The sequence below is a fragment of the Heptranchias perlo genome, chromosome 11 (genome assembly GCF_035084215.1).
Source record: "Heptranchias perlo isolate sHepPer1 chromosome 11, sHepPer1.hap1, whole genome shotgun sequence".
Classification (NCBI taxonomy): domain Eukaryota; kingdom Metazoa; phylum Chordata; class Chondrichthyes; order Hexanchiformes; family Hexanchidae; genus Heptranchias; species Heptranchias perlo.
Genome location: NC_090335.1, coordinates 73,766,555 through 73,793,695, shown reverse-complemented (window position 1 = coordinate 73,793,695; position 27,141 = coordinate 73,766,555). Strand labels below are relative to the sequence as shown.

At 47.6% G+C, this 27,141-nt stretch overlaps 1 protein-coding gene across 1 annotated transcript in view; it reads right to left on the bottom strand.

Moving 5' to 3' along the window:
• tmprss15 (transmembrane serine protease 15) overlaps positions 1-27,141 on the bottom strand; it is a 62,081-nt gene that overhangs the window by 5,100 nt on the left and 29,840 nt on the right. The window contains exons 13-23 of the mRNA XM_067992245.1: positions 19,931-20,036; positions 18,269-18,419; positions 12,120-12,264; positions 10,648-10,737; positions 9,731-9,856; positions 7,919-8,059; positions 7,286-7,396; positions 6,714-6,846; positions 4,772-4,867; positions 3,721-3,770; positions 133-307 (exon numbers count right to left, since the gene is read on the bottom strand). Coding sequence (XP_067848346.1) covers positions 133-307; positions 3,721-3,770; positions 4,772-4,867; positions 6,714-6,846; positions 7,286-7,396; positions 7,919-8,059; positions 9,731-9,856; positions 10,648-10,737; positions 12,120-12,264; positions 18,269-18,419; positions 19,931-20,036 — 1,324 coding nt within the window. The remainder of the gene's footprint in view (positions 1-132; positions 308-3,720; positions 3,771-4,771; positions 4,868-6,713; positions 6,847-7,285; positions 7,397-7,918; positions 8,060-9,730; positions 9,857-10,647; positions 10,738-12,119; positions 12,265-18,268; positions 18,420-19,930; positions 20,037-27,141) is intronic.

Genomic DNA, 27,141 nt, shown 5'->3' with positions numbered 1-27,141 from the left:
TCTGTAATTCCTTCTCATCGATCTTGGGGTGTCGAGCACGTGATCAGATCCCTCGCAAAAGTCCACGGATGTGACGCAATGACAGAATGAACTCTGAGCGAAATACGGGAAAGAAGGCGCGGCGCGAGTTACCCGTAGACGCAGTGAGCTGCTGAAACAAGCCACTGTTTGCTGACCAGCGTGGCCCCACACAAGTGACGACCGCCAAAATGAAGTGACGCGATCCACGGCCAAGCTCCTTCACGTGCGTCGTTGCCACCGACAATCTTTCCAGCTGCCTTCGGTGCGACCAGACTCTTTCCACACACTGAAAGGGAGGAAGCATAGAATCACGGAACCATCCAGCACAAAAGGAGGCTACTCGGCCCATCGAGCCTGTGTCGGCTCTTTGAAAGAGCTGTCCAATTAATCCCAACCCCCTCCCCCCGCTCTTTCTCCACAGTCCTGCAAAATCTTTCCCCTTCAAGTATTTATCCAATTCCCTTTTGAAAGTTATTATTGAATCTGCTTCCACCGCCCTTTCAGGCAGCGCGTTCCAGATCATAATAAACTCGCTGAGTAAAAATATTTCTCCTCAACTCCCCTCTGGTTCTTTTGCCAATTACCTTAAATCTGTGTCCCCTGGTTACCGACCCTCCTGCCAGTGGAAACAGTTTCTCCTTATTTACTCGATCAAAACCGTTCATGATTTTGAACACCTCTATTAAATCTCCCCCTTAACCTTCTCTGCTCTAAGGAGAACAACCCCAGTTTCTCCAGTCTCTCCACATAACTGAAGTCCCCTCATCCCTGGTACCATTCCGGTAAATCTCCTCTGCACCCTCTCCAAAGCAGTGGTTATTATTTTCCAGGTGAGAGATCGGTGCTGAGAATTGGAATATTTACTATTTCGGGCACTCAGTAACAGGATCGAGCGCTCCTGGGTCAGCGGCAATGGGGTTAAATGCAGAGCAAAGGTCCACTTTACTCCTTCCAACAATGTGCCTCAAACCCCAACCTTATGAAAAGACACCTCCCACTGCACAGGGGGGTAACATCTTTCCCTCTCTCACACCGGCCATTCCTGTGCCCTCTCTGAGTGAGATTGCCAGGACCGAGAGCTTGGCGGAACGGAAGAGCCTGTTGCAAATTCGTGCACGTGCCGCCGTGGTCGGAGAACCGCGAGCAAGTCATGGCCGCGTTCGCCATAAGGTGCTCTGCCCCCTTCCAAGCTCCTACAGCCGGGCGCTGAAGAGGCAAATCTGCCCCTGTGAGTTCAGCACCAATTATCGCGGGATGAGCGAGCTGTGTGTTGAGGTCCCTTGTCCATTGGGAAATTGGGTTCTTCCAGCACATTAAATGGCGACATCAAAGTTGATGCTTATCTCAGTCCCAATATATTTTTAACGATGAACCCTTCCCCATTATTATCAGTTATTTAAGTCTTAGCCGTACCTCAGTAGGTCGCACTCTCACCTCAGAGTTAGATAGGGCGTGGGTTCTAAATCCCAATCCAGAGACTTGAACACATAATCCAGGCTCACGCTCCCAGTGTCCGTACTAGGGAGTGCTGCACTGTCAAGGGTGCCGTGTTTCGGATGAGAGGTTAAACCAAGGCCCCGTCTGCCCTCTCAGGTGGATGTAAAAGATCCCATGGGCACTATTTTGAAGAAGAGCAATGGGGTTCTCCCTGGTGTCCTGGGCCAATATTTATCCCTCAACCAACATCACCAAAACAGATTATCTGGTCATTATTACATTGCTGTTTGTGGGACCTTGCTGTGCGCAAATTGGCTGCCGCGTTTCCTACATTACAACAGACTACACTTTATTTATTCTATCCACCTTATTATGTTGTCCCATTGAACGAACCTGCAAACTCTTCCTTTTCCTCTGCCAATGCTGCTCCAGGTTGTGCTTCTTTTCCCTGTTGATGTTTTTCCCCTCCAATCAGCACCTTCCCAAGGATGCTGCGGCCGTTTGGAATCTAAGTGTATTGGGAATGGTGGAGGGGGAGGGTTGGAGAACCATCTTATGCTGCAGCCATTCAGTACGTCACTGCAGTGTGTTACTGGGTGGCCAAACATCACTGTATTTTCCTCTGTAAGCGTGGGGAATGGTTTAATCCAGTTTCTGACACTGTGGAGTCCGCTGGTTGTAGGGGACTCAAATGAAAGGAATTTGGGGCAGATTCAACCTTTCTTTCAGTGGGTCAAAGTTCACAGGACATGGTCAGAACAGTGAATTGTCACGCTCGCCCTGAGAGCTGCAAGTTTGGCTGATATGGGCAGTAGGTGGGGGGGGATTTTAAAAAATTCGTTCATGGGATGTGGGCGTCGCTGGCGAGGCCGGCATTTATTGCCCATCCCTAATTGCCCTCGAGAAGGTGGTGGTGAGCCGCCTTCTTGAACCGCTGCAGTCCGTGTGGAGGGTGGGGTGCGTTTTTTGAATTTGGGATTGAGGGACATTATTGGGGCAACAGAACAAAAATCAATCTGCTTCTACAAAGGGCGGGCGATCCACTCTGCCAGGTTACCGCCCAGGTGGGGAAGTAGAAAATTACCATCATTATTTGTGACCTTGCTGTGCACAAATTGGTTGTTGTGTTTGTCTGTATAACAGTGACTGCACTGCGGAAATAACTCATTGGCTGTGAAGTGTTTGGGATGTGCCGAGGATAAGGATAAGTCCAGGTCCTTTTTAATTGCTAACTGTAATGTGGCTGCTCCTATTTTTAAAAAAAAACTTCATTCCTGCTTCTGGGATCTTGCTGTGCGCAATTTGGCTGCTGCATTTCCAACATTACAATAGTGACAACACTTCAAAAGTACTTCATTGGCTGTAAAACGCTTTGGGCCGTCCTGAGGTCATGAAAGGGGCTGTATAAATGCAAGTTCTTTATTCCTTCTATCTTTCTTTCTGCTTCCACTCTGCCTTGTAGCACAGAAGAGCAGGAGCAGAGGAAGTACAATTATTAGTTTTTCTGAACGTGGAAATCTTGCTCCAGCTCCCACAAGGCTTTGTGTTTCTGCAATCAAATCTAAAATTCCAGACAGCTAATTGCATCTCGCGATTCAATCCATTTTTCCGTGAAAATAGAAAGCCAGTGACTTTGCATATTATAGCTGACCCGGCAGTGTAGATTGAGATCTGTAGCCAAATCGGGGGGGTGCAAATGTCACTCTTGTCAAGAACATCTGGTGCGCTGACAGCTGTGGCTCAGTAGGTAGCAATCTTACCCCTGAATTAGAAGGTTGTGTGTTCAAGTCTCTCTCTAGAGACTTAGGTACAAAATCTAGGCTGACACTCCCAGGGTAATATTGAGCTGCATTGTTAGAGGTGCCATTTTTAGGGTGAGATGTTAAACCAAGGCCCCTTTGGCCCTTTCAGGTGGACGTAAAAGATTCTATGGTGCTGTTTTGAAGAAGAGCAGGGGAGTTCTCCCCGGTGTCCTGGGCCAATATTTATCACTAGAACAGTACTTTATTGACAGTAAAGTGCTTTGGGATGTGCTGAGATCATGATAGGTGCTATAGAAATGCAAGTTCTTTTCTTTACATCAGGAATGTAAGGGCTGCAGCAACACTAATCTCAGCTGGACCCAGAGGCCAAGAGTTGCATATGAATCAGTTGCATTATTAACTACATGTCAGTCCCAGTGATTGAGGCAGACTCTGAGCTGTCGTGGGTTTGAAGCTGTCAGTGGGGCAGGTCAGCTACGCCTTCGGGTTATTTACTTACTTTTCCTGTTGCACTTCAGGGACACAACGGTGTCACCAGAGCACGTCTCACTGCAAGGTTAAAAAGATCAAATCACTTAACGCAGTGTCACTTTCACTCTTCGACACTTCATGCTGAAATGTAACAAGACACCCGCGGCTCCCAATCACAAATGTCAACACCACTCTCACTCCACACAGCATCTACTGAGAAACAAAGCACATTTTTATAACAGAAGCAATGTGCAATACCCCTTGCTCCACTCTTCTCACCATCTGCCATGAAGATGTTGACTCACGCTGGGATAAGGGGATAAGTTTAACCCGTCTAGGCCCCCGCACTCTGGAATTCCCTCCCTGAACCTCTCCGCATCTCCATCTGCCTGTCCTCCATTAAGACCCTCCTTCAACCTCACCTCCATGACCAAGCTTTTGGTCACCCTTCCTGATCTTTCCTTTGGCTTGACAACCATGGGTCTGGCAAATTGGCCTCGCACGTTACAGGTCTGAGACCAAACCCATAGGATAACAAGCCCTCGATCCTTTGCCTGGGATGTTGAAGAGCAGATTGTTCCAGTGGATTGGAAAGTTTTTTCAGAGCAACCAAAAATAAAGACTAAATTTTGTGCCTAGAGTTTCCTTGGCAGGAGAATTTTGCCTTCTTGCTGAGAATCTAACCTTAGTCTGTGCCTCTCTTGTGTCAGTCCACATGGGACATTTCAACAAGAGGTACATTTTACTTCGACAGCACATCCCAAACCAGTGACCTCCACCATCTAGAATGATAAGGGCAGCAGGCGCATGGGAACATCATCACCTCTAAGTTCCCCTCCAAGTCACACACCATCCTGACTTGGAAATTTATCGGCCATTCCTTCATCGTCGCTGGGTCAAAATCCTGGAACTCCCTTTCTAACGGCACAGTGGGAGAACCTTCACCACACGGACTGCAGCGGTTCAAGAAGGCGGCTCACCACCACCTTCTCAAAGGGGGAAATAGGGATGGGCTATAAATGCCGGCCTTGCCAGCGACACCCACATCCTGTGAAAGAATTACAAAATATTGAAAATACCTTGGTGTCAGTACTGAGCCTCCATTTGGGTTCTTAATCACTGTCACAAAGGGCTCATTTCCAGCAGCAGAAACCATTGATGTTTTGTTGGTGTTCCTGTTAGGATAAACATGGGATATTAAATGAAAGCTTTAGAAACACTTCCTGTTTCTTTATATCTATACTGATTTATGGCCTGCACCCACCTCCCCCCTGACTGCATGTCCCCATGTGTGGAGTTAGCTCACAGATTAGCCATGATCTCGTTGAATGGCGGAACAGGCTCGAGCAGCTAAATGGCCTACTCCTGTTCCTATCTTCCTCCGGTGAACTTTTTGGTGGCTACCAGGAGAAGCAGTAAATAGACCCAACACATTCCTCCAAATGAAGGGAAAGAAATGTGGAGGACAGATCAGCCAGTGGCACAGTTTGAGCGACGGCTTGAGGACAGGCTGCCCATTTGCCCTCTGATTCGGGTTATCGGGAACATATCTTATTAAAGATAGATTTTATGCTCAAGTCTCTGTAGTTGGGCTCGAACCCATCACCTTCTGACTCCCAATGCACCCATTTTGGGGGCCCATGATTTTCTGTTTATATATTTAATAGACAGAAGATTCGGGATACATGCCTCAATTCCCAATTTGAGCTCTCAGCATGCAACACGGACTAGGGACTCTAAAGGCATAAATAGACACAGCAGTGAATGACGGAGAAGTGAGCAGAACATTGCAAGATGAAGCAAACTTGTGGAACGACGGTTGATGCAATTTAGTGTAACAAAGTATGAGCTACTACACTTTGGACATAAGAATGGCAGATGAGAGTTTGGGGGCGACTCTCAGAGTATGTGCTGGCCGTCACTCGCTACTAAGTGACAATTGTAGTGGCACTGCCTGCGATTACTCCCATCAAAGGAAGCACTGGGGACATGGGGTGGGCTAGAGATTTAGGGGTCCGGGTAAGTTATTAGAAAGCTCGTTTGCTGGTGCCAAAAGTAATCAAAAAGGCTGACGGGATGCTGGAACTTCATCGCAAGATACTTAGAATATGAAGATTGGGGAGATACTCCAAGTATTAGTGTATTGGTCAGACCTCAACTGAAACTTTGGCAAGGAGTTTCCTCATAGTTTAGTTCCGCTCCTCCACCATAGCTTCACCTGGGCGGGGGAGGTACGGCAGAAACCATGTTTATGTGCGTAAGTGTAAACCTTCCCCAAGGTTACGGTGGCACAGTGGGATCAGTTCTGTGGAAATTCCTGGCTAATTGGGTGCTTCACTTTAGGAAAGATATATCGATTCACCAGGATGACTGCTGGAGTGAAAAGAGTGAGTGACGATGAGAAACTGAGTAAACGTGGGTCACATTCACAGGAAAAGGGGTTAAGGGTTGATCTAATTGAGGTGCTTCATACAGGGAAGGGAACTGATAGAGTCAATGGGGAATGGATCCTGCCTCTAGGAAGGGAATCCAGAACAAGGGGACAGAATCTTTAGATTCAAGCAAATTTGGTTAGAGGCTTTTAACCAGCTTCCATCTAATTCAAAGATTAAGGTGGCAAGGAAGGTGATTGAAGGGGACAATGCAAATGGGGTCCAGAGGCAAGCAATGGGGGCAATTTTCACCTTGGGCATTGCTGAAAAAGTGGTGATTGGCAGACTTCAGTGGAAAGGAAAATCAAACGGAGTTTATAATGGGTGAGCCATCCCCAATCCCCATTTCCCAATCGCCAGTTTTAACCCCCTTTGCCCATTGTATTTCCGAGGTCAGAATTGAGGTATTTGTTGAGAAGGTGGGGCTGGTGGGAGTGGGTCTACCAAACCTGACGGCCCTTTCAACTTCCTATCAATATTCATGTTCTTTCAGTTGAGGATGGTGGGCAGTACGTGGAGGATAGGAAGAGACCTGAATATAGTTCTGCAACATGACTAAGATGCCAATGAAGAGAGAAGTGTACCTTACCTAAAGCCTAACTGTACACATAGAGAGGCCGACATCTTCTCTGACCAGTGGTCTGCACAGGTTGAGCGCCACTCATTCTTCACCTTTAATTGCACCAGCCCATCACTGCTACTGGATCCGTTCAACAGACGCACTGGGATAGCGAACAGAAAACGGGAAAATGTCACCTTTCAAAAGGCCGATGGGACGCTGGGCCCATTTGTGAGGTTTTATCGGAGGCTTTTCAAGCTGAAGGGATGTATACGCTGGGCAACAGACGCATTCCCACTTCAGGCGCCCGTGGGCGAATTTTAACCGTCAACCCAGCCCGGCAGAAACCGGGCGAGTAGGGAGTTACCCCCTCCGACCCCACTGCCTTTGGCGTGGTGCAATTGCGTGCGTAACCACACCTGCGGCCCGGGTCTGCTCGATCTTTCACGCCAAGGCAGTTGCTTTATGTCCCCCGATTACACCTGTTTCCGGGATGCAAATACGTAGGGAATTCCGCCCCGTGATTTCCAAAGTCGGCCCATATATAGAGTAGAATATTTTACATCCGCATGGAATAAAGTCCACAGTCTGAATTATCTTACCGCAGTGTTTCTGATCAGCCTCATCTTTACAGTGTTGGTGCCCATCGCATAACTTGTCCACAGAGATACACTGACCATTTCCACACTGATACTCAGAGGGAGCACAAGGAGCTGTCGAGACAAAGAGCAGAAACATTGGGGTTGGAAACCAGGGAACACCAGGTCAAAACTAACACTCCTCAAGCAAGACTACTGATCGGATAAAATATTCTATTCTGCCACGGAGCGGCAGATCTGTAGAAAAGACACTTACCAAAATTGATGGGAAAATTGGATAAATATTTGAAGCGGGGGGATAAATATTGGCCAGGACACCGGGGAGAACTTCCCAGCTCTTCTTCAAATAGTGCCATGGGATCTATTACGTCCACCTGAGAGGGCAGACGGGGCCTTGGTTTAAAGTCGCATCAGAAAGAAGGCACCTCCGACCGTGAAGCGCTCCCTCAGTACTGCACTGAAGTGTCAGCCTGGATTTTGTGCTGGAGTGTCTGGAGTGGGACTATGAACAAACTCAGAGGCGAGAGTGCTGCAGCTGACTTGAAGTTTTATGTTGCGGCCCTGTAAGTTACCTGACAACACTTTCACTGCTTTAACCTGTAAATCTTTGGCTGGATAAGAGCGTCACTGTCATACCCGGCAGGCCTAAGCGATATCCCGTCGTGAAATTTGCCAGGAATCCTTTTCTGGTTGTTGACTTGTCTGAGGTGAAAAAGACTGCCATTTCGCTTTTGGTGGAGAAGAGATCATTCATCGGACCCTGGCCTGTGTACACAGCTGGAACCAGAGAACAAAAAGAGAACACATTTTAGGTCACCAAAGCTTTCAACTCACATCACTTCTTCACAATTATCCTTTGTTTCACCATAGCCTTTCACCCGTTTTTTTAATATCTCACTAACGAATTGCCTGTGGTGTTGCCCACAGTCAGTTGATGTCGTTTTTTATATGCAAGGTGGCGACAGAGTTGGGAGAGAAACTTCTGGAACTCACTCCGCAGAGCTACCTAGTGGCTGGAGTGTGCAACTGCACCGTGATAGTTGACATAGCAAAGTTGAATGGGAAATGGTGACATTGCAATTTACAATGGTAAATGTTGACAGAAAAGCAACACCGAAAATCATCATAACAGAAAGTAAGGTTAGCAGACAGGTCGTGCGGACCCCACACAAGATTTTTAATAACCCATGAATTTATTTCGAGGCACTACTTCTGGTGAGAGTGGTTCAGGGACATGGTGGGGCTGCTAGTTTTCCACATTCCCAGTGTCAATAACACCAGCGTGTGCACGATTTGCACATGCCTAGTTGTGCATAAGTTGCAAAAAAGCAAGTTAAAAATGCCAAACCCATTTTCTACAAATGCAAAAGCAAAATACTGCGGATGCTGGAAATCTGAAATAAAAACAGAAAATGCTGGGAAAATGCTGGTCAGGCAGCAGCATCTAAAGATGGAGAAGCACAGAGTTACCGTTTAAGGTCGACGACCTTTCATCAGAACAGTTCTAAATTCACGTTCGATACTTTCTTGATTGAGTCTGTGGACCTTCCACGGGGTCAGGAAGTCCACAGAGGTCGACAGTATGAGCGTCGCATCACTGGCCTGTACAACTGGACCAAGGCCCCAGTGCTGTTGCCACTTACAGTTACCGTCACCAGCGATTTGCCTCTGGGTTTGTCTCTGGAGGCAGGGAGCTAAGCCGCCTTGCCGTACCTTCAGCCATCTAATCCCTAAGCTCTGGAATGCCCTCCCTAAACCTCTCCGCCTCGCTCTCCCCCATTAAGACCCTCCTTAAAACCCACTGCTTTGACCAAGCCAATCGTCACCTATCCTATTATCTTATCCTTTGGCTCGGTGTCAATTTTTGTCTGAAAACTCTCCTGTGAAGCCCTTTTTTAAATTCATTCTCGGGATGTGGGCACCGCTGGCAAAGCCGGCATTTATTGCCCCTCCCTAGTTGCCCTTGAGAAGGTGGTGGTGGGACTTCTTCTTGAACTGCTCCAGTCCGTGTGGTGAAGGTTCTCCCACAATGTTGTTCAGTAGGGAGATCCAGGATTTTTACCCAGCGACGATGGAGGAACAGCCGATATATTTCCAAGTCAGGATGGTGTGTGACTTGGAGGGGAACTTAGGGGTGGTGGTGTTCCCATGCACCTGTTGCCCTTGTCCTTCTAGTAGGTGGAGGTCGCAGGTTTGGGAGGTGCTGCTGAAGAAGCCTTGGCGATGACCCTCCCAATGACTAACTCTACCCTTTTCCAGGGGAGGGGAAGCACGTGGGCTCTACTATACGCTGGCCCCACAACGGCACAGTTGAAACCATGTGCGAGGAATCTCAGGTGAAGACTCACATCCTACCAATTCGTGTAGTGGTGTCTTGGGAATGCAGCAGTGTAAGTACTTAAAGAAGATCAACAGAAATGATGAAGGTTGGATTCCTGTGACTCTTACCCATCACTATAGAATCTTTTCCTCTCCCGTCTCTCACCTCTAACACATCATAAATATTTTCTAAGTTGAAGTCTTCAAAATGGAGCTGAATATTTTTACCCTTGTCTGCGATTAAATACCATGTACCTGAAAGGAAAAATGAAAGGTGGTGAACGTTGATTTCTTGGTGGAGGTGGTTAGCATGAGGGATTGAAACACTTTGTCATTTCAGGCACCATGTGGCAAGTGGAGATCAGGGACATCATGGTTGGATGCAAAGATGCAAAAAACTCTGTAGGCTCTCTTTGTGGGGAGGGAGATGTCTGTAGGCTCTCTCAATATTGGAGAGGGATTCTGTTAGCCTCTCTGTTGGAGAGGGGTTGTCTTTATGGAGGATTCTGCAAGTTCTCTCCCTGTTGGAGGGGGACTATGACTCCAGAGATCCTATAGGAGGGGTCACTGCAGGCTCTCTCTATGGGACTGAGGCCTCTGTTGGTGGGGGGGGGTACTTTTTATGGGCGATTGCACACTCTCTATTGGAGAGGACCTCCTCTCTGGTGGAGGGGGACTATGACTCCAGGCTCCCTATGGGAGGGGTCACTGCAGGCTCTCTCTCTTTGAGGAGAAGCAATCTACAATCCTTGCTTCTTCATGAATGGGGGGGGGGGGGGATGAAGGAATGCTGCGAGCAGTGGGAGGGGGCAGGGGAATTCTCCCTGTCGGAATTTCTGTGCTTTTTCCTGCTTCGTGGCTGGACCCGAGCAGGAGTGGAGAGGGAATGTCCATGAGAGAGGAAAGTGATGGGAGTAGTAGGGGGAAAACACAGCAGATAGAATAAGAAATATTAACCAGGCTCAAACACAGCACAAAAATCTGTTCTCAAAGAGCAAATACCTGTGAATAAAATCCAACAGTTAGTGAAGAGGAGTCTTACTCACAAAATGCATGATTCACGTAGTTTTTGGGGTAATTCATTGAATTGAAGGATGTATTTGGTTCCCTTAGTTCTAATGGGCCTCCACAGTCAGCTGTAAAGAGAAGAGTTTGTATATAATACACACTATACAGTGTAAGACTGCAGCTTTCAAACCCTCAGCCTTCACGAGCGAGGACTGCCTCACCAATTCTCTCCCATGCTCTTCTGCAGGCCCTGACTCTCGCTGGGCTTATGGTTCCATGGACTGACCCCTGCCATCTACTACCTCACTCAAAGCAAGAACTTGCACTTATATCAAATCCTATTACATCTCTCAGAAACAAAGTGCTTCACGTACAATGGATTAACTTGAAGTGTGGCCACTCTTGTTATAGGGACGGTGGGGGGAGGGGGGAATCTTCAGCCGAGAGCCATTGGCAGTGAGTGTTGCCTTATCGTTTGCCCATCTGGGAGGGCAGGGGCAGCGGTTTATCTTGGACATCAACTTAGCTCAGTTGGTATCATTATGGGTTTGAGCCCCACTCCAGGACTTGAGCACTTAATCTGGGCTGTCACTCCACTGCGGCATGGAGTACTGCATTATTGGAGGTGTTGTCCTTCAGATGAGATCTCAAACTGAGGTCCAGTTTGCGTCTTTCGGTAGACAGTAAAGATCCCTTGGCTCAATTTAAAGGAGGTCAAGGTATTGGCCAACATCTTTGGTGTCATATTACTGATGCTGACTGGTTGCTTCATTTGTTTATGGAACAGCAGTCACTTCAAAAGTAGTCCATGATAGAACATAGGGACATAGGAACGGGAGTGGGCCATTCAGCCCCCCGAGCCTGTTTCACTATTCAATTGGATCATGGCTGATCTGTATCTTAACTCCATCTACCCATCTGGTTCTGTAACCTTCAATACCCTTACCCAACAAAAATCTATCAATCTCGGTTTTGACATTCTCAATTGATCCCCCAGCTTCATCAGTTTTTTTGGGGTGAGAGTTCCAGATTTCCACTACCCTTTGTGTGAAGAAGTGCTTCCTGACATCCTGGCTCTAATTTTAAGGTTATGCCCCTTTGTTCTGGACTCCTCATCAGAAGAAATAGTTTCTCTTTATCTGCCCCTATCAATAGCACATTGATAATGCAGTATGCAAAAGCAAATATTATTATAATTCCAAATATTATTATCTCAGACAACCCCAATCCCCATCTCTCATTTGACCTTTACACTTTCAATTTGAAAGTGTCCAGGATTGGGAATCCTGGACGGCTTTCTCTTCCCTGTCCTTAGCTCAGGAACCAATTGAGGCCAATTGCAGCACTCTACGGTGCCTGACTAAGATCTGCTAACTCAGCGCAGATTGGGAATGGGACTTGGAACCTTCCTGGTCTGCATGTTGCTGCTTTGACCCAATGGGCTACTGTGGGTGTTTTGTCCTTTCTCTTGTATATTCATACATATCTCAGGAATGTCCTTCATACTCACTGGGCCCTGGTGGGGGAGCTGTGGGTTTCGGTTGAGCTGTTGGCTCTGGATACTCGCTCTCCTTGCAGGTGCCATTTGTGAGAGATATATCATCCAACGCAATGTCAGTCAGCAGGCCAATATTTTTAATAGCTTCAAAGACAACCTGAATAACGAATAAGTGCAGAAACAAACGTCGCGACACTGAAACACTGACTCCTTGTCTGATCTCCTCCTCTTCCTCCCAGTAGAGTCTTGGCGACACAAACCCTGTTCTGTTGTTGAGTTGTTTTGTGAGGTAAATGCTGCCTTCTTTTTTGAGTTATTTTTTTCCTCCCCTTCCCAAAACGGTGCAGATTTCGGAGCCGACAGGGCAGGTAGGTGATGTGCCCTAATGCCCATGTTCCACAGCTCTTAGTGGGGGAGTAACCCTGGGGGATCACCCTCTGCCCAGTTTGCCTATCTCCCCCCACCCCTCCACCCCCCCAATTTAATAAAGGTCCCGGCTGTGCCTTGGCGCTTCTCCATGGCGATTCGCTTGATAGCGGGAGTGTGTGGCAAATAGTGAGATGCTCTTGAAAGATCTTAATTGTGATGCTGTGTGCTGGTTCACGGTATCAGATCGACACGAAGGTGCCAGCAATTCAATGGGCGGTGAGTCTGTCATTTTGATCAGTCCATTAAAGGGGGACAAACACTGAAAGGAGGCCAATCACTTCCATGCAAGACAGGGGTGGAGTGGAACAACAACAACAACAAACAACCACCTGCATTTATATAGCGCCGCTAACGTAGTAAAATGTCCCAAGGCACTTCACAGGAGTGTTATTAAACAAAATTTGACACCGAGCCTCATAGCTTGGTCAAAGAGGTAGGTTTTAAGGAGCATCTTAAAGGAGGAGCGAAAGGTAGAGAGGCCGAGGGGTTTAGGGAGGGAATTCCAGAGCTTAGGGCCTAGGCGGCTGAAGATGGACCTGTGCCAACTCCTAGTGACAGGTTACAAAGAAAGCAACATTGACACAGGCATTGTTGCTGAATTGGTCTGAACCAGCTTGACTAGTAGTGCACATACAAGTCTGAACGAGAGTATCTCTCAACTGAACGTCAGTGAGGGGTGAGTTCACCTCACCCTATAGATGGGTTCAAGAAGTAACTAGATGTATATTTCGAGACAGGAGGGATCGAGAGTCAAACTGGAGTTGAAAACTATTAGAAAGGAACTAGGTTGCTCGGCCGAATTGCCTTTCTGGGGCCTAAATAACCTGGGACAATTTTTGCCTTTTTAGTGCTTGAGTGTAAAGCATTGCCTGGGAGGGGCACGTAGAGGAAAATCAACCAGGGTAGACTGCACACTCGTGACAGGGGCTGCCACACAGGTGATGCTCCACACCCATGGACCAAAGGGGAAAATCTGCCGCAGTGTTTTTATTCCTAGGGAAAATATGTAATTTTAATGAATTGCCTTGTGTTACAGAACACGGTTCCATGATTAATATTAAAAACAATTGGAAGTTGAGGTTAATACAGTAGTGTAGTGGCTATGTTACTGGACTAGTAATCCAGAGGTCTGGACCAATAAACCAGTAGAACATGAGTTCAAATCCCACCATGTTAATTTGAGTATTTGAATTCAGTTTAAAAAATCTGGAAATAAAAAGCTCGCATCAGTAAAAGTGACCATGGAGCTGTTGGATTGTCGTTAAAAAAACCAATTGGTTCACTAATGTCCTTTAGGGAAGGAAACTTGCCAGCCTTACCCGGTCTGGGCCTATATGTGACTCCAGTCCCGCACCATCATGATTGACTCTTAACTGGCCTCTGAACATGTGTAGCAAGCCATTCAGTTGTATCAAAGAGTACAACAAGGCAGCACCTTCACTGCGTGGACTGCAAAGGTTCAAGAAGGCAGACCAAGGGTAACTAGGGAGGACTAATAAATGCTGACCTTGCAGGGTTGGCTGCACCCTGAGAATGAAAAACAAAAAAAAAATCTCATAGCAACCTTTCCTGAGGAGTGGGAACGTTGTTGTGGATCTCTCATTTTAATAAGATCATTACAACCACAACTTGCATTTATATAGCGCCTTTAACGTAGTAAAATCTTTAATCTTGAGGATCAACAAGGTCATCTATGTGCGGAACCACAAGAGATGGGTGAGATCCTAAATGAATATTTCACATCGGTATTTACGGTTGAGAAAGGCATGGATGTTAGGGAACTTGGGGAAATAAATAGTGATGTCTTGAGGAGTGTACATATTACAGAGAGGAAGGTGCTGGAAATCTTAACGCGCATCAATGTAGATAAATCTCCGGGACCTGATGAAATGTATCCCAGGTCGTTATGGGAGGTTAGGGAGGAAATTGCGGGTCCCCTAGCAGATATATTTGAATCATCGACAGCTACAGGTGAGGTGCCTGAAGATTGGAGGGTAGCAAATGTTGTGCCTTTGTTTAAGAAGGGCGGCAGGGAAAAGCCTGGGAACTACAGACCGGTGAGCCTGACATCTGTAGTGGGTAAGTTGTTAGAGGGTATTCTGAGAGACAGGATCCACGGGCATTTGGAGAGGCAGGGACTGATTAGGAACAGTCAGCATGGTTTTGTGAGTGGAAAATCATGTCTCACAAATTTGATAGAGTTTTTTGAAGAGGTAACCAAGAAGATAGATGAGGGCTGTGCAGTAGACGTGGTCTACATGGACTTTAGCAAAGCCTTTAACAAGGTAGGTTGTTACATAAGGTTAGATCTCACGGGATCCAAGGTGAGGTAGCCAATTGGATACAAAATTGGATTGACGACAGAAGACAGAGGGTGGTTGTAGAGGGTTGTTTTTCAAACTGGAGGCCTGTGACCAGCGGTGTGCCTCAGGGATCGGTGCTGGGTCCGCTGTTATTTGTTATTTATATTAATGATTTGGATGAGAATTTAGGAGGCATGGTTAGTAAGTTTGCAGATGACACCAAGATTGGTGGCATTGTGGACAGTGAAGAAGGTTATCTAGGATTGCAACGGGATCTTGATAAATTGGGCCAGTGGGCCGATGAATGGCAGATGGATTTTAATTTAGATAATTGTGAGGTGATGCATTTTGGCAGATCAAATCGGGCCAGGACCTACTCCGTTAATGGTAGGGCGTTGGGGAGAGTTATAGAACAAAGAGATCTAGGAGTACAGGTTCATAGCTCCTTGAAAGTGGAATCACAGGTGGGTAGGGTGGTGAAGAAGGCATTCAGCATGCTTGGTTTCATTGGTCAGAACATTGAATACAGGAGTTGGGATGTCTTGTTGAAGTTGTACAAGACATTAGTTAGGCCACACTTGGAATACTGTGTACAGTTCTGGTCACCCTATTATAGAAAGGATATTATTAAACTAGAAAGAGTGCAGAAAAGATTTACTAGGATGCTACTGGGACTTGATGGTTTGACTTATAGGGAGAAGTTGGATAGACTGAGACTTTTTTCCCGGAGAGTAGGAGGTTTAGGGGTGATCTTATAGAAGTCTATAAAATAATGAGGGGCATAGATAAGGTAGATAGTCAAAATCTTTTCCCAAAGGTAGGGGAGTCTATAACGAGGGGGCATAGATTTAAGGTGAGAGGGGAGAGATACAAAAGGGTCCAGAGGGCCAGTTTTTTCACTCAAAGGGTGGTGAGTGTCTGGAACGAGCTGCCAGAGGCAGTAGTAGAGGCGGGTACAATTTTGTCTTTTAAAAAGCATTTGGACAGTTACATGGGTAAGATGGGTAAAGAGGGATATGGGCCAAGTGCAGGAAATTGGGACTAGCTTAGTGGTATAAACTGGGCGACATGGACATGTTGGGCCGAAGGGCCTGTTTCCATGTTGTAAACTTCTATAATTCTATGAAAAACATCCCAAGGTGCTTCACAGGAGCGTTATCAGACAAAATTTGACACTGAGTCACATAAGGAGATATTAGGATGAATGACCAAAAGTTTGGTCAAAAAGGTAGTTTTAATGAGCATCTTAAAGGAGGAGAGAGGTGAAGAGGCGGAGAGGTTTAGGGAGGGAATTCCGAAGCTTGGGGCCTAGACAGTTAAAGGCACGGCCGCCAATGGTGGGGCGATTAAAATCGGGGATGCACAAAAGGCCAGAATTGGAGGAGCGCAGAGATCTCGGAGGGCTGTCGGGCTGGAAGAGGTTACAGAGATTGGGAGGGGCGAGGCCATGGAGGGATTTAAACACAAGGATGAGAATTTTAAATTTGAGGCTTTGCTGGACCGGGAGCCAATGCAGGTCAACGAGCACAGAGGGTGTTGGGTGAACAGGACTTGGTGCGAGTTCGGATCCGGGCAGCAGAGTTTTGGATGAGCTCAAGTTTACGGAAGGTGGAGGATGGACGGCCAGCCAGGAGAGCATTGGAACCATCGAGTCTGAAGATAACAAAGGCATGGATGAAAGTTTTAGCGGCAGATGGGCTGAGACAGGGGCGGAGATGGACGATATTATAGAGGTGCAAATAGACGGTCTTGGTGATGGGGAGGATATGGGGTTGGAAGCTCAGCTCACAACAAAACCCAGGGACAGCCCCTGAGAATACTGAGGAATTGAATGCTTCTCGTATTAATGCAATGTCGAGCTAGCCCCCACAGCCCTGACAATGTTGATGAGTTCCTATGTCTTAAACGACCATCTGTACCTCAGCAGCCTGGTTTTCTATGAAAATCTACCCTTATGGCCTCTTTTGAGCGAGGCTGCCAAGAAATAACTGCTGTCTGTGTTGAATGTGAGAAAGGTTTACGCTGTGGGCCTGTGCTCACTGAAAGCTGAGCTGAAACCAAGGAAATGTCAATTAATGTCCAAAACTGCCATCAAAGAGGCCTTTGCCATACGTGTCTTTGAACCAGATTCAAACCCAGTGTGCAGAGATAGATGGCCACTCCACCAGCCTGTCGTCATCAGAGGGAGGAGAGACCTTCATTCTGAGCTGCATTTGAACTCAGGTCCCAGATGTGAATGGATGGCGTCTCAGCCAAAATAAGAAAAAAAATAATGAAGAGGATTAGGTGATGCATAGAAAGTAAAAAGAAAGACTTGCCGGACCTCAGGATGTCCCAAAGCGCTTTACAGCCAATGAAATACTTCCGAAATGTAATGTAGGGAAACGCAGCAGTCAATTTGCGCACAGCAAGATCCCACAAACAGCAATGAGATAATGACCAGCTAATCTGCTTTAGTGATGTTGGTTGAGGGATAAATATTGGGCCAGGACACCGGAGGGAACTCCTCGAATAATGCCATGTGATCTTTTACGTCCACCTGAGAGGACACAACGGGGCCCCGGTTCAACGTCTCATCCGAGAGACGGCATCTCCGACGGTGCAGCACTCCCTCAGTACCGCACTGAAGTGTCAGCCTAGAGCTGGTATAATGCCCTTTCACCTTTGAGTTCTTGGGTTTAAATGGATGGGTTGACTGCCTCTTCTGCTGACTGTAAGCAGAGTTTGGGATCGTCCCTCCCCAGCCCTTGATGAATATTACAAAAACTGCCCAAAATTTATGGTCGAGTTGGCATTAAACGAGCAAGTTCCCTCAGAGACACCTTAAGGGTTGGATGGTGTGAGAATTGGAAATGCTGCACTGGTGAAGTAAGTTTGCTTTTTTGAGATTGGTGTTGAGGCTGATTGTTAGAGCAAAGTTGAACATTTCCTCTGAAATATTTTCTAAGAGGGGTTTGGATAGAGTAAATAGGGAGAAACTGTTTCCAGTGGCAGGAGGCTTGGTTACCAGAGGACACGGATTTAAGATAATTGGCAAAAGATCCAGGGGGAAGATGAAGAGAGATATTTTTACGCAGCGAGTTGTTATGATCTGGAATGCGCTGCCTGAAATGGCGGTGGAAGCAGATTCAATAGTAACTTTCCAAAGGGAATAAATACTTGAGGAGGAAAAATTTGCAGGGATATGGGGAAAGAGCGTGGGAGTGGGGACTAACTGGATAGCTCTTTCAAAGAGCCGGCACAGACACGAAGGGCCGAATGGCCTCCTTCTGTGCAGTAAGGTTCTATGATTCTACGAAACTAATAGCTCAAAATGGGGCAACATTTACACGCGGGGAGCAGTGCTGCTGCTGTCTATCGAGAGTGAAATGAGGCCCCGAGAAACATGGGGACAAAGGCTGTTGTGTTAAATCACTGGCAGAGACTGACCCTGACTGCCGATGTTTCATTTATTGTCAGCTGCCCATAGTTCCACCGATTCCCGTAATTTCCTTCCTTCTGGAAAGCTGTCCGTGATGCATCTCCGTCGCTGGCGATGTAAACCCGTAAGCGGGAAACGTCGATTCCGTACATGTGGTACCTGGGACGAGAAGAGAACGAGAATGCCTCATGGGACCATGCTGACCACACGCGCATAGTCACCCCATTATCCCACAGAGACGGAAAACACAAAAAAAAAGGTGGCCTTTCGGCCCATCATGCCTGTGCCGGCTCTTTGAAAGAGCAATCCAATTAGTCCCGCATCCCCCCTGCTCTTTCCCCGTAGCCCTGCAAATGTTTCCCCTTCAAGTATTTATCCAATTCCTTTTTGAAAGTTACTATTGAATCTGCTTCCACCGCCCTTTCAGGCAGCGCATTCCAGATCAGAACAACTCGCTGCGTAAAAAAATTTCCTCCTCCTCATCTCTCCTCTGATTCTTTTACCAATTATCTTAAATCTGTCTCCTCTGGTTACCGACCCTCCTGCCAGTGGAAACAGTTTCTCCCTGTCTACTCTATCAAAACCCCTCATAATTTTTGAACACCTCTATTAAATATTCCCTTAACCTTTTCTGCTCGAAGGAGAACAATTCCAGCTTCTCTAATTTCTCCTCATAACTGAATTCCCTCTTCCCTGGTACCATTCCAGTAAACCTCTTCTGCACGCTCTCCAAGGCCTTGCCACCCTTCCTAAAGTGCGGTGCTTCATAGACTATCAACATGTTCTAAATACAATGTTTTATAAATGTGATAAACAGGAATTCAGCAAATTCAGTTCATCTGATATATTATAGCTCAGTCACAATCAACGGTTCTGTATCTCAGACTATGCCAAAGTTAAAAAGATTTACATATTTATTTTCTCCCTCTCTCTTCCTTCCTCTCTGCCAGATATTAACTCTTTGGCTGCTGGAAGTGTTCACCCACGTGGCTATTGTTCAAACGTGGGTCTGGGCAGTGAATATTGGCCGTCTGCCCATCGTGGTGGCATCACAGCCAAGCCCGATCCCGTCTTCAATGTTCACACGCCCAAACACACACATACTTACACACCCAAACACACACATACTTACACGCCCAAACACACACATACTTACATGCCCAAACACACGCATTAACACACATACAATTACATGCCCTAACACGCAGATACTTACCTGCCCAAACACACACACTAACACATACGCCCTTAACTGCTCAACCACACATGCTAACACATTAGCATACACACCCACACTTACATGCTCACACACTAACACACACATATATGGCCAACCACATACACTAACACATACACTTACATGCCCAAACACACGCACATACTTACATACCCAAACACACACACACACTCACACACTAACATACACACACACTTATGTGCCCAAACACACACTCACACATGTTCGTGAATACACACTTACCTTCCTCAATGTCCCTATCCTCCTATGGTCTCTTAAAAACCCAATCTTGGCTTCATCCCTTAACTGCTTCCTAGGGAACTTCATCTTGTCTTCTACTCTTCCAAATCTTGGTGGTACCCTGTGCTATGGGCCTTGGGCCTTCACCTTGGTCTCTCAATAAAAAGGAGGACTGGGGGGGGTCTTTACCTACCAGAAACTGAGGCATGATGGCTCAGGGTCAACAGATAATACAGGGCTGAAGAGACGGATCTTTCTGATCTTATTGTATGGTTGCATTGTTGTCACAATATAATAACCTGGAATTAAAGTGCAATCATCATGATATCATTACAACAACAGCAGTGTGCACTCGTATAGCGCTTTAAATGTAGAAGAACATCCCACTTCACAGAAGTGTAATCAAACAAGAAATGGATGGCGAACCAAAGAAGGAGAGGTGACCAAAAGCTTGGTCAAAGATGCGGGTTTTGAGGAACATAAGAACCTAAGAACCTAAGAGCAGGAGTAGACCACACGGCCCCTCGATCCATTCAATAAGATCATGGCTGATCTTCGACCTCAACTCCACTTTCCCGCCCGATCCCCATATCCCTTCATTCCCTTAGAGTCCAAAAAAATCTATCGACCTCATTATTGAATATACTCAACGACTGAGCAGCCACAGCCCTCTGGGGTAGAGAATTCCAAAGATTCACAACCCTCTGAGTGAAGAAGTTATTCCTCCTCTCGGTCCTGAATGGCCGACCCCTTATCCTGAGGAGGGTCTTAAAGTAGGAGAGGGAAGCAGAGAAGCTCAGGCAGGAAATTGCCTGGGGCCTATGGGGCTAAGGCACGGCAGCCAATAGTGATGAAAGGAGGGGAGAAACTTTAGTTTGATATGGAAGCTTTCCGTCAACACTCTGCGTGGTTTGCGATAGCCTCTGCTTTTCAATCGCAGGAAGCATTTTGTCGAAACACCCTAGAGTAGTGATACCCATGGCATCCAGGAGCCATTCACGGCCCAAGAGCTCATCATCTGGGGCCCTCACCTGATTTAATATTCCATGTTTCCGTGCAAGCATCCTGGCTCACTGTGGGCTATCGATCGACCTCAGATTCAGTGCTGCCCTCTCTCCTTTTCTAGCTCTCCAATAAAAGGAGCAAGAGAATGCTATCAGGGGGCAAGGTTATCACAGCTTCCATACAGCAAGTGAAGAGACTGCATTAAAATACAGTGGAGATTTCAATTCTCCGTATTCCCGACATGCTCAGTTTTGTGCCAGAATTTTTAGGGATGTCGGGCCTTTAGGTCAAGAGGTGAGCAGGAAATGCTGCTCTAATTTATTGAACTAAAAACTAAGATGAAAGAGAAGTCTTTTTAAAGAAAGAACTTGCATTTCTATGACTCCTTTCATGACCTCAGGACGTCCCAAAGCGCTTTACAGCCAATGAAGTACTTTTCAAGTGTAGCCTCTGTTATAATGTAGGAAACACGGCAGCCAATTTGTGCACAGCGAGGTCCCAGAGACAGCAATGTGAGAATGATCAGATAATCTATTTTAGTGATGTTGGTTGAGGGATAAATATTGGCCAGGACACCTCCCCTGCTCTTCTTCGAAATAATGCCATGGCATCTTTTATGTCCATCTGAGAGGGGCAGACAGGGCCTCAGTTTAACATCTCAGCTGAGAGACGACACCTCCAACAGTGCAGCACTCTCTCAGTACTGTACTGGGAGTGTCACCAGGCTGGACTTTGTGCTGAAGTTTCTGGAGTGGGATTTGAACCCACAATCTTCATGACCCAAAGGTGAGAGTGCTACCCACTGAGCCACGGCTAAAAACAAAATGTTATGAGGAGATTTGAGGATTAGCTGCTATTTTCCATTTCCACTGGCCAGTCCTCTGTTGGAGGTTTGACTTGTAAAACTATCTCATGGAATTATTGGGCCCATTTTTGTAGCCTCCAGTCTCCTGGGGGAAAAAAAAAAGCAGAGAAAACTCCATGTGCAGCTGTAATTTTAGATGGAAGTCAGCAGGGGGCAATGTTGTTCCACATTATTGACACTAGCACACACTCACATGGCAGGAGTCCGCACTCCCTCCAGGCCCCGCTGCAGGAACAGGCTTGGAAGCAAAACTTGAGCATCTACCCTGAGCTGCCAGCTGTTGCTGTGCGGCAGCTGGAAATAGGCTTGGAACATCATGATCTTCCGGACTGTCACATTTGTGGGGGAGGGTTGTATTGAATGAGCGAGGAACCGCAGTGACTGAGACAGATGGTCTCTTTCCAACAACAACAACAACTTGCATTTATATAGCGCCTTTAACGTAGTACAAACGTCCCAAGGCGCTTCACATGAGCGTTAATCAGACAAAATTTGGCACCAAGCCACATAAGGAGATATTAGGACAGGTGGCCAAAAGCTTGGTCAAAGAGGTAAGTTTTAAGGAGGGACTTAAAGGAGGAGAGAGAGGAGGAGAGGTTTAGGGAGGGAATTCCAGAGCTTAGGGCCGAGGCAGCTGAAGGCACGGCCGCCAATGGTGGAGCGATTAAAATCAGGGATGCGCAAGAGGCCAGAATTGGAGGAGCGCAGAGATCTCGGAGGGTTGTACGTCTGGAGGAGGTTACAGAGATAGGGGAGGGGGCGAGAGGCTGGAGGAGGTTACTGAGATAGGGGAAGGGCGAGGGGCTGGAGGAGGTTACTGAGATAGGGAGGGGTGAGGGGCTGGAGGAGGTTACTGAGATAGGGAGGGGGCGAGGGGCTGGAGGAGGTTACTGAGATAGGGAGGGGCGAGGGGCTGGAGGAGGTTACTGAGATAGGGAGGGGCCAGGGGCTGGAGGAGGTTACTGAGATAGGCAGGGGCGAGGGGCTGGAGGAGGTTACTGAGATAGGGAGGGGCGAGGGGCTGGAGGGGGTTACTGAGATAGGGAGGGGCGAGGGGCTGGAGGAGGTTACTGAGATAGGGAGGGGCGAGGGGATGGAGGAGGTTACTGAGATAGGGAGGGGCGAGGGGCTGGAGGAGGTCACTGAGATAGAGAGGGGCGAGGGGATGGAGGAGGTTACTGAGATAGGGGAGGGGGCGAGGGGCTGGAGGAGGTTACTGAGATGGGGGAGGGGTGAGGGGCTGGAGGAGGTTACTGAGATAGGGAGGGGGCGAGGGGCTGGAGGAGGTTACTGAGATGGGGGAGGGGCGAGGGGCTGGAGGAGGTTACTGAGATAGGGAGGGGTGAGGGGCTGGAGGAGGTTACTGAGATAGGGAGGGGCGAGTGGCTGGAGGAGGTTACTGAGATAGGGAGGGGCGAGGGGCTGGAGGAGGTTACTGAGATAGGGAGGGGCGAGGGGCTGGAGGAGGTTACTGAGTTAGGGAGGGGCGAAGGGCTGGAGGAGGTTGCTGAGTTAGGGAGGGGCGAGGGGCTGGAGGAGGTTACTGAGATAGGGAGGGGCGAGGGGCTGGAGGAGGTTACTAAGTTAGGGAGGGGCGAGGGGCTGGTGGAGGTTACTGAGATAGGGAGGGCGGCGGCGGACCTGATCGGGAGCAGAGGAGAGAGACCGAGAGCGGGGATAAAAGAGCGGCGGCCCGAGGCCCGAGACCAGAGCGGCGGCGGACCTGATCGGGAGCAGAGGAGAGAGAGCGAGAGCGGGGATATAAAGAGCGGTGGCCCGAGGCCCGAGACCAGAGCGGTGGGGGACCTGATCGGGAGCAGAGGAGAGAGACCGAGAGCGGGGATATAAAGAGCGGTGGCCCGAGGCCCGAGACCAGAGCGGTGGGGGACCTGAACGGATCAAAAACAACAACAGAAAACCAAGGAGTGACGTCACAGGACAGCAGGTAAGTGATTGGTTGGTGAGTATTACTGTTTTTTTTTCTCTAAATTAGGGCATTGGTTTAAACTAAGAGCTGGGAAACTAAGCAGCTTTTATAGCAGGTAGTGTTTTTTTTTAGTGAACCTAGGTCCCTGGTATAGTTAACATTTTCAAATTTCAACGTAATTTAAAAGGGGTAACTAAGCTAAGGCAAGTCATGGCAGCAGACCTCGCACCCGTGATATGCTCCTCCTGCAAGATGTGGGAAGTCATGGACACTACCAGTGTCCCTGCCGACCATGTGTACAGGAAGTTTGTCCACCTGCAGCTACTGACCGATCGTATCTCGGAGCTGGAGCTGCGGGTGGACTCACTGTGGAGCATCCGCGATGCAGAGAAACTCGTGGATAGCACGTTTAGCGAGTTGGTCACACCGCAGGTAAAGGGTATACAGGCAGGAAGTGAATGGGTGACCACCAGGAAGAGTAAGAGGTGCAGGCAGGTAGTGCAGGGGTCCCCTGTGGCCATCCCCCTCTCAAACAGGTATACCGTTTTGGATACTGTTGTGGGAGATGGCTCACCAGGGGAAGGTGGCAGCGGCCAGGTTCATGGCACCGTGGCTGGCTCTGCTGCACAGGAGGGCAGGAAAAAGAGTGGCAGAGCTATAGTGATAGGGGACTCAATTGTAAGGGGAATAGACAGGCGTTTCTGCGGACGCAACCGAGACTCCAGGATGGTATGTTGCCTCCCTGGTGCAAGGGTCAGGGATGTCTCGGAGCGGCTGCAGAACATTCTGGAGGGGGAGGGTGAACAGCCAGTTGCCGTGGTGCATATAGGTACCAACGATATAGGTAAAAAATGGGATGAGGTCCGACAAGCTGAATTTAGGGAGTTAGGAGTTAAACTAAAAAGTAGGACCTCAAAGGTAGTAATCTCAGGATTGCTACCAGTGCCACGGGCTAGTCAGAGTAGGAATGACAGGATAGCTAGGATGAATACGTGGCTTGAGAGATGGTGCAAGAGGAGGGATTCAAATTCCTGGGACATTGGAACCGGTTCTGGGGGAGGTGGGACCAGTACAAATTGGACAGTCTGCATCTGGGCAGGACTGGAACCAATGTCCTCGGGGGAGTGTTTGCTAGTGCTGTTGGGGAGGGTTTAAACTAAAGTGGCAGGGGGATGGGAATCGATGCAGGAAGTCAGTGGGAAGTAAAGTGGTGACAGAAACAAAAGGCAGTAAGGGAGAGTGTACAAAACATGACCGGACAAATGGTCTGAGAAAGCAGGGCAAAGACCAAGGGAAGTCGAGATTAAACTGCATTTATTTCAATGCAAGAAGTCTGATGGGCAAGGTAGATGAACTCAGGGCATGGATGGGTACATGGGACTGGGATGTTATAGCTATTACTGAAACATGGCTAAGGGAGGGGCATGACTGGCAGCTAAATATTCCAGGGTACAGATGCTATAGGAAAGATAGAGCAGGAGGTAAGAGAGGAGGGGGAGTTGCGTTCTTGATTAGGGAGAACATTACGGCAGTAGTGAGAGGGGATATATCCGAGGGTTCGCCCACTGAGTCTATATGGGTAGAACTGAAAAATAAGAAGGGAGAGATCACGTTGATAGGATTGTACTACAGACCCCCAAATAGTCAATGGGAAATTGAGGAGCAAATATGTAAGGAGATTACAGACAGCTGCAAGAAAAATAGGGTGGTAATAGTAGGGGACTTTAACTTTCCCAACATTGACTGGGACAGCTATAGCATTAGGGGCTTGGATGGAGAGAAATTTGTTGAGTGTATTCAGGAGGAATTTCTCATTCAGTATGTGGATGGCCCGACTAGAGAGGGGGCAAAACTTGACCTCCTCTTGGGAAATAAGGAAGGGCAGGTGACAGAAGTGTTAGTGAGGGATGACTTTGGGACCAGTGATCATAATTCCATTAGTTTTAAGATAGCTATGGAGAAGGATAGGTCTGGCCCAAAAGTTAAAATTCTAAATTGGGGAAAGGCCAATTTTGATGGTATTGGACAGGAACTTTCAGAAGTTGATTGGGAGAGTCTGTTGGCAGGCAAAGGGACGTCTGGTAAGTGGGAGGCTTTCAAAAGTGTGTTAACCAGGGTTCAGGGCAAGCACATTCCTTATAAAGTAAAGGGCAAGGCTGGTAGAAGTAGGGAACCTTGGATGACTCGGGAGATTGAGGCCCTAGTCAGAAAGAAGAAGGAGGCATATGACATGCATAGGCAGCTGGGATCAAGTGGATCCCTTGAAGAGTATAGAGATTGCCGGAGTAGAGTTAAGAGAGAAATCAGGAGGGCAAAAAGGGGACATGAGATTGCTTTGGCAGATAAGGCAAAGGTGAATCCAAAGAGCTTCTACAAATACATAAAGGGCAAAAGAGTAACTCGGGAGAAAGTAGGGCCTCTGAAGGATCAACAAGGTCATCTATGTGCGGAACCACAAGAGATGGGTGAGATCCTAAATGAATATTTCGCATCGGTATTTACGATTGAGAAAGGCATGGATGTTAGGGAACTTGGGGAAATAAATAGTGATGTCTTGAGGAGTGTACATATTACAGAGAGGGAGGTGCTGGAAGTCTTAACGCGCATCAAGGTAGATAAATCTCCGGGACCTGATGAAATGTATCCCAGGACATTATGGGAGGTTAGGGAGGAAATTGCGGGTCCCCAGCAGAGATATTTGAATCATCCACCGCTACAGGTGAGGTGCCTGAAGATTGGAGGGTAGCAAATGTTGTGCCTTTGTTTAAGAAGGGCGGCAGGGAAAAGCCTGGGAACTACAGACCGGTGAGCCTGACATCTGTAGTGGGTAAGTTGTTAGAGGGTATTCTGAGAGACAGGATCTACGGGCATTTGGAGAGGCAGGGACTGATTAGGAACAGTCAGCATGGTTTTGTGAGAGGAAAATCATGTCTCACGAATTTGATTGAGTTTTTTGAAGGGGTAACCAAGAAGATAGATGAGGGCTGTGCAGTAGACGTGGTCTACATGGACTTTAGCAAAGCCTTTGACAAGGTACCGCATGGTAGGTTGTTACATAAGGTTAAATCTCACGGGATCCAAGGTGAGGTAGCCAATTGGATACAACATTGGCTTGACGACAAAAGACAGAGGGTGGTTGTAGAGGGTTGTTTTTCAAATTGGAGGCCTGTGACCAGCGGTGTGCCTCAGGGATCGGTGCTGGGTCCGCTGTTATTTGTTATTTATATTAATGATTTGGATGAGAATTTAGGAGGCATGGTTAGTAAGTTTGCAGATGACACCAAGATTGGTGGCATCGTGGACAGTGAAGAAGGTTATCTAGGATTGCAACGGGACCTTGATAAATTGGGCCAGTGGGCCGATGAATGGCAGATGGAGTTTAATTTAGATAAATGTGAGGTGATGCATTTTGGGAGATCGAATCGGGCCAGGACCTACTCCGTTAATGGTAGGGCGTTGGGGAGAGTTGTAGAACAAAGAGATCTAGGAGTACAGGTTCATAGCTCCTTGAAAGTGGAGTCACAGGTGGATAGGGTGGTGAAGAAGGCATTCGGCATGCTTGGTTTCATTGGTCAGAACATTGAATACAGGAGTTGGGATGTCTTGT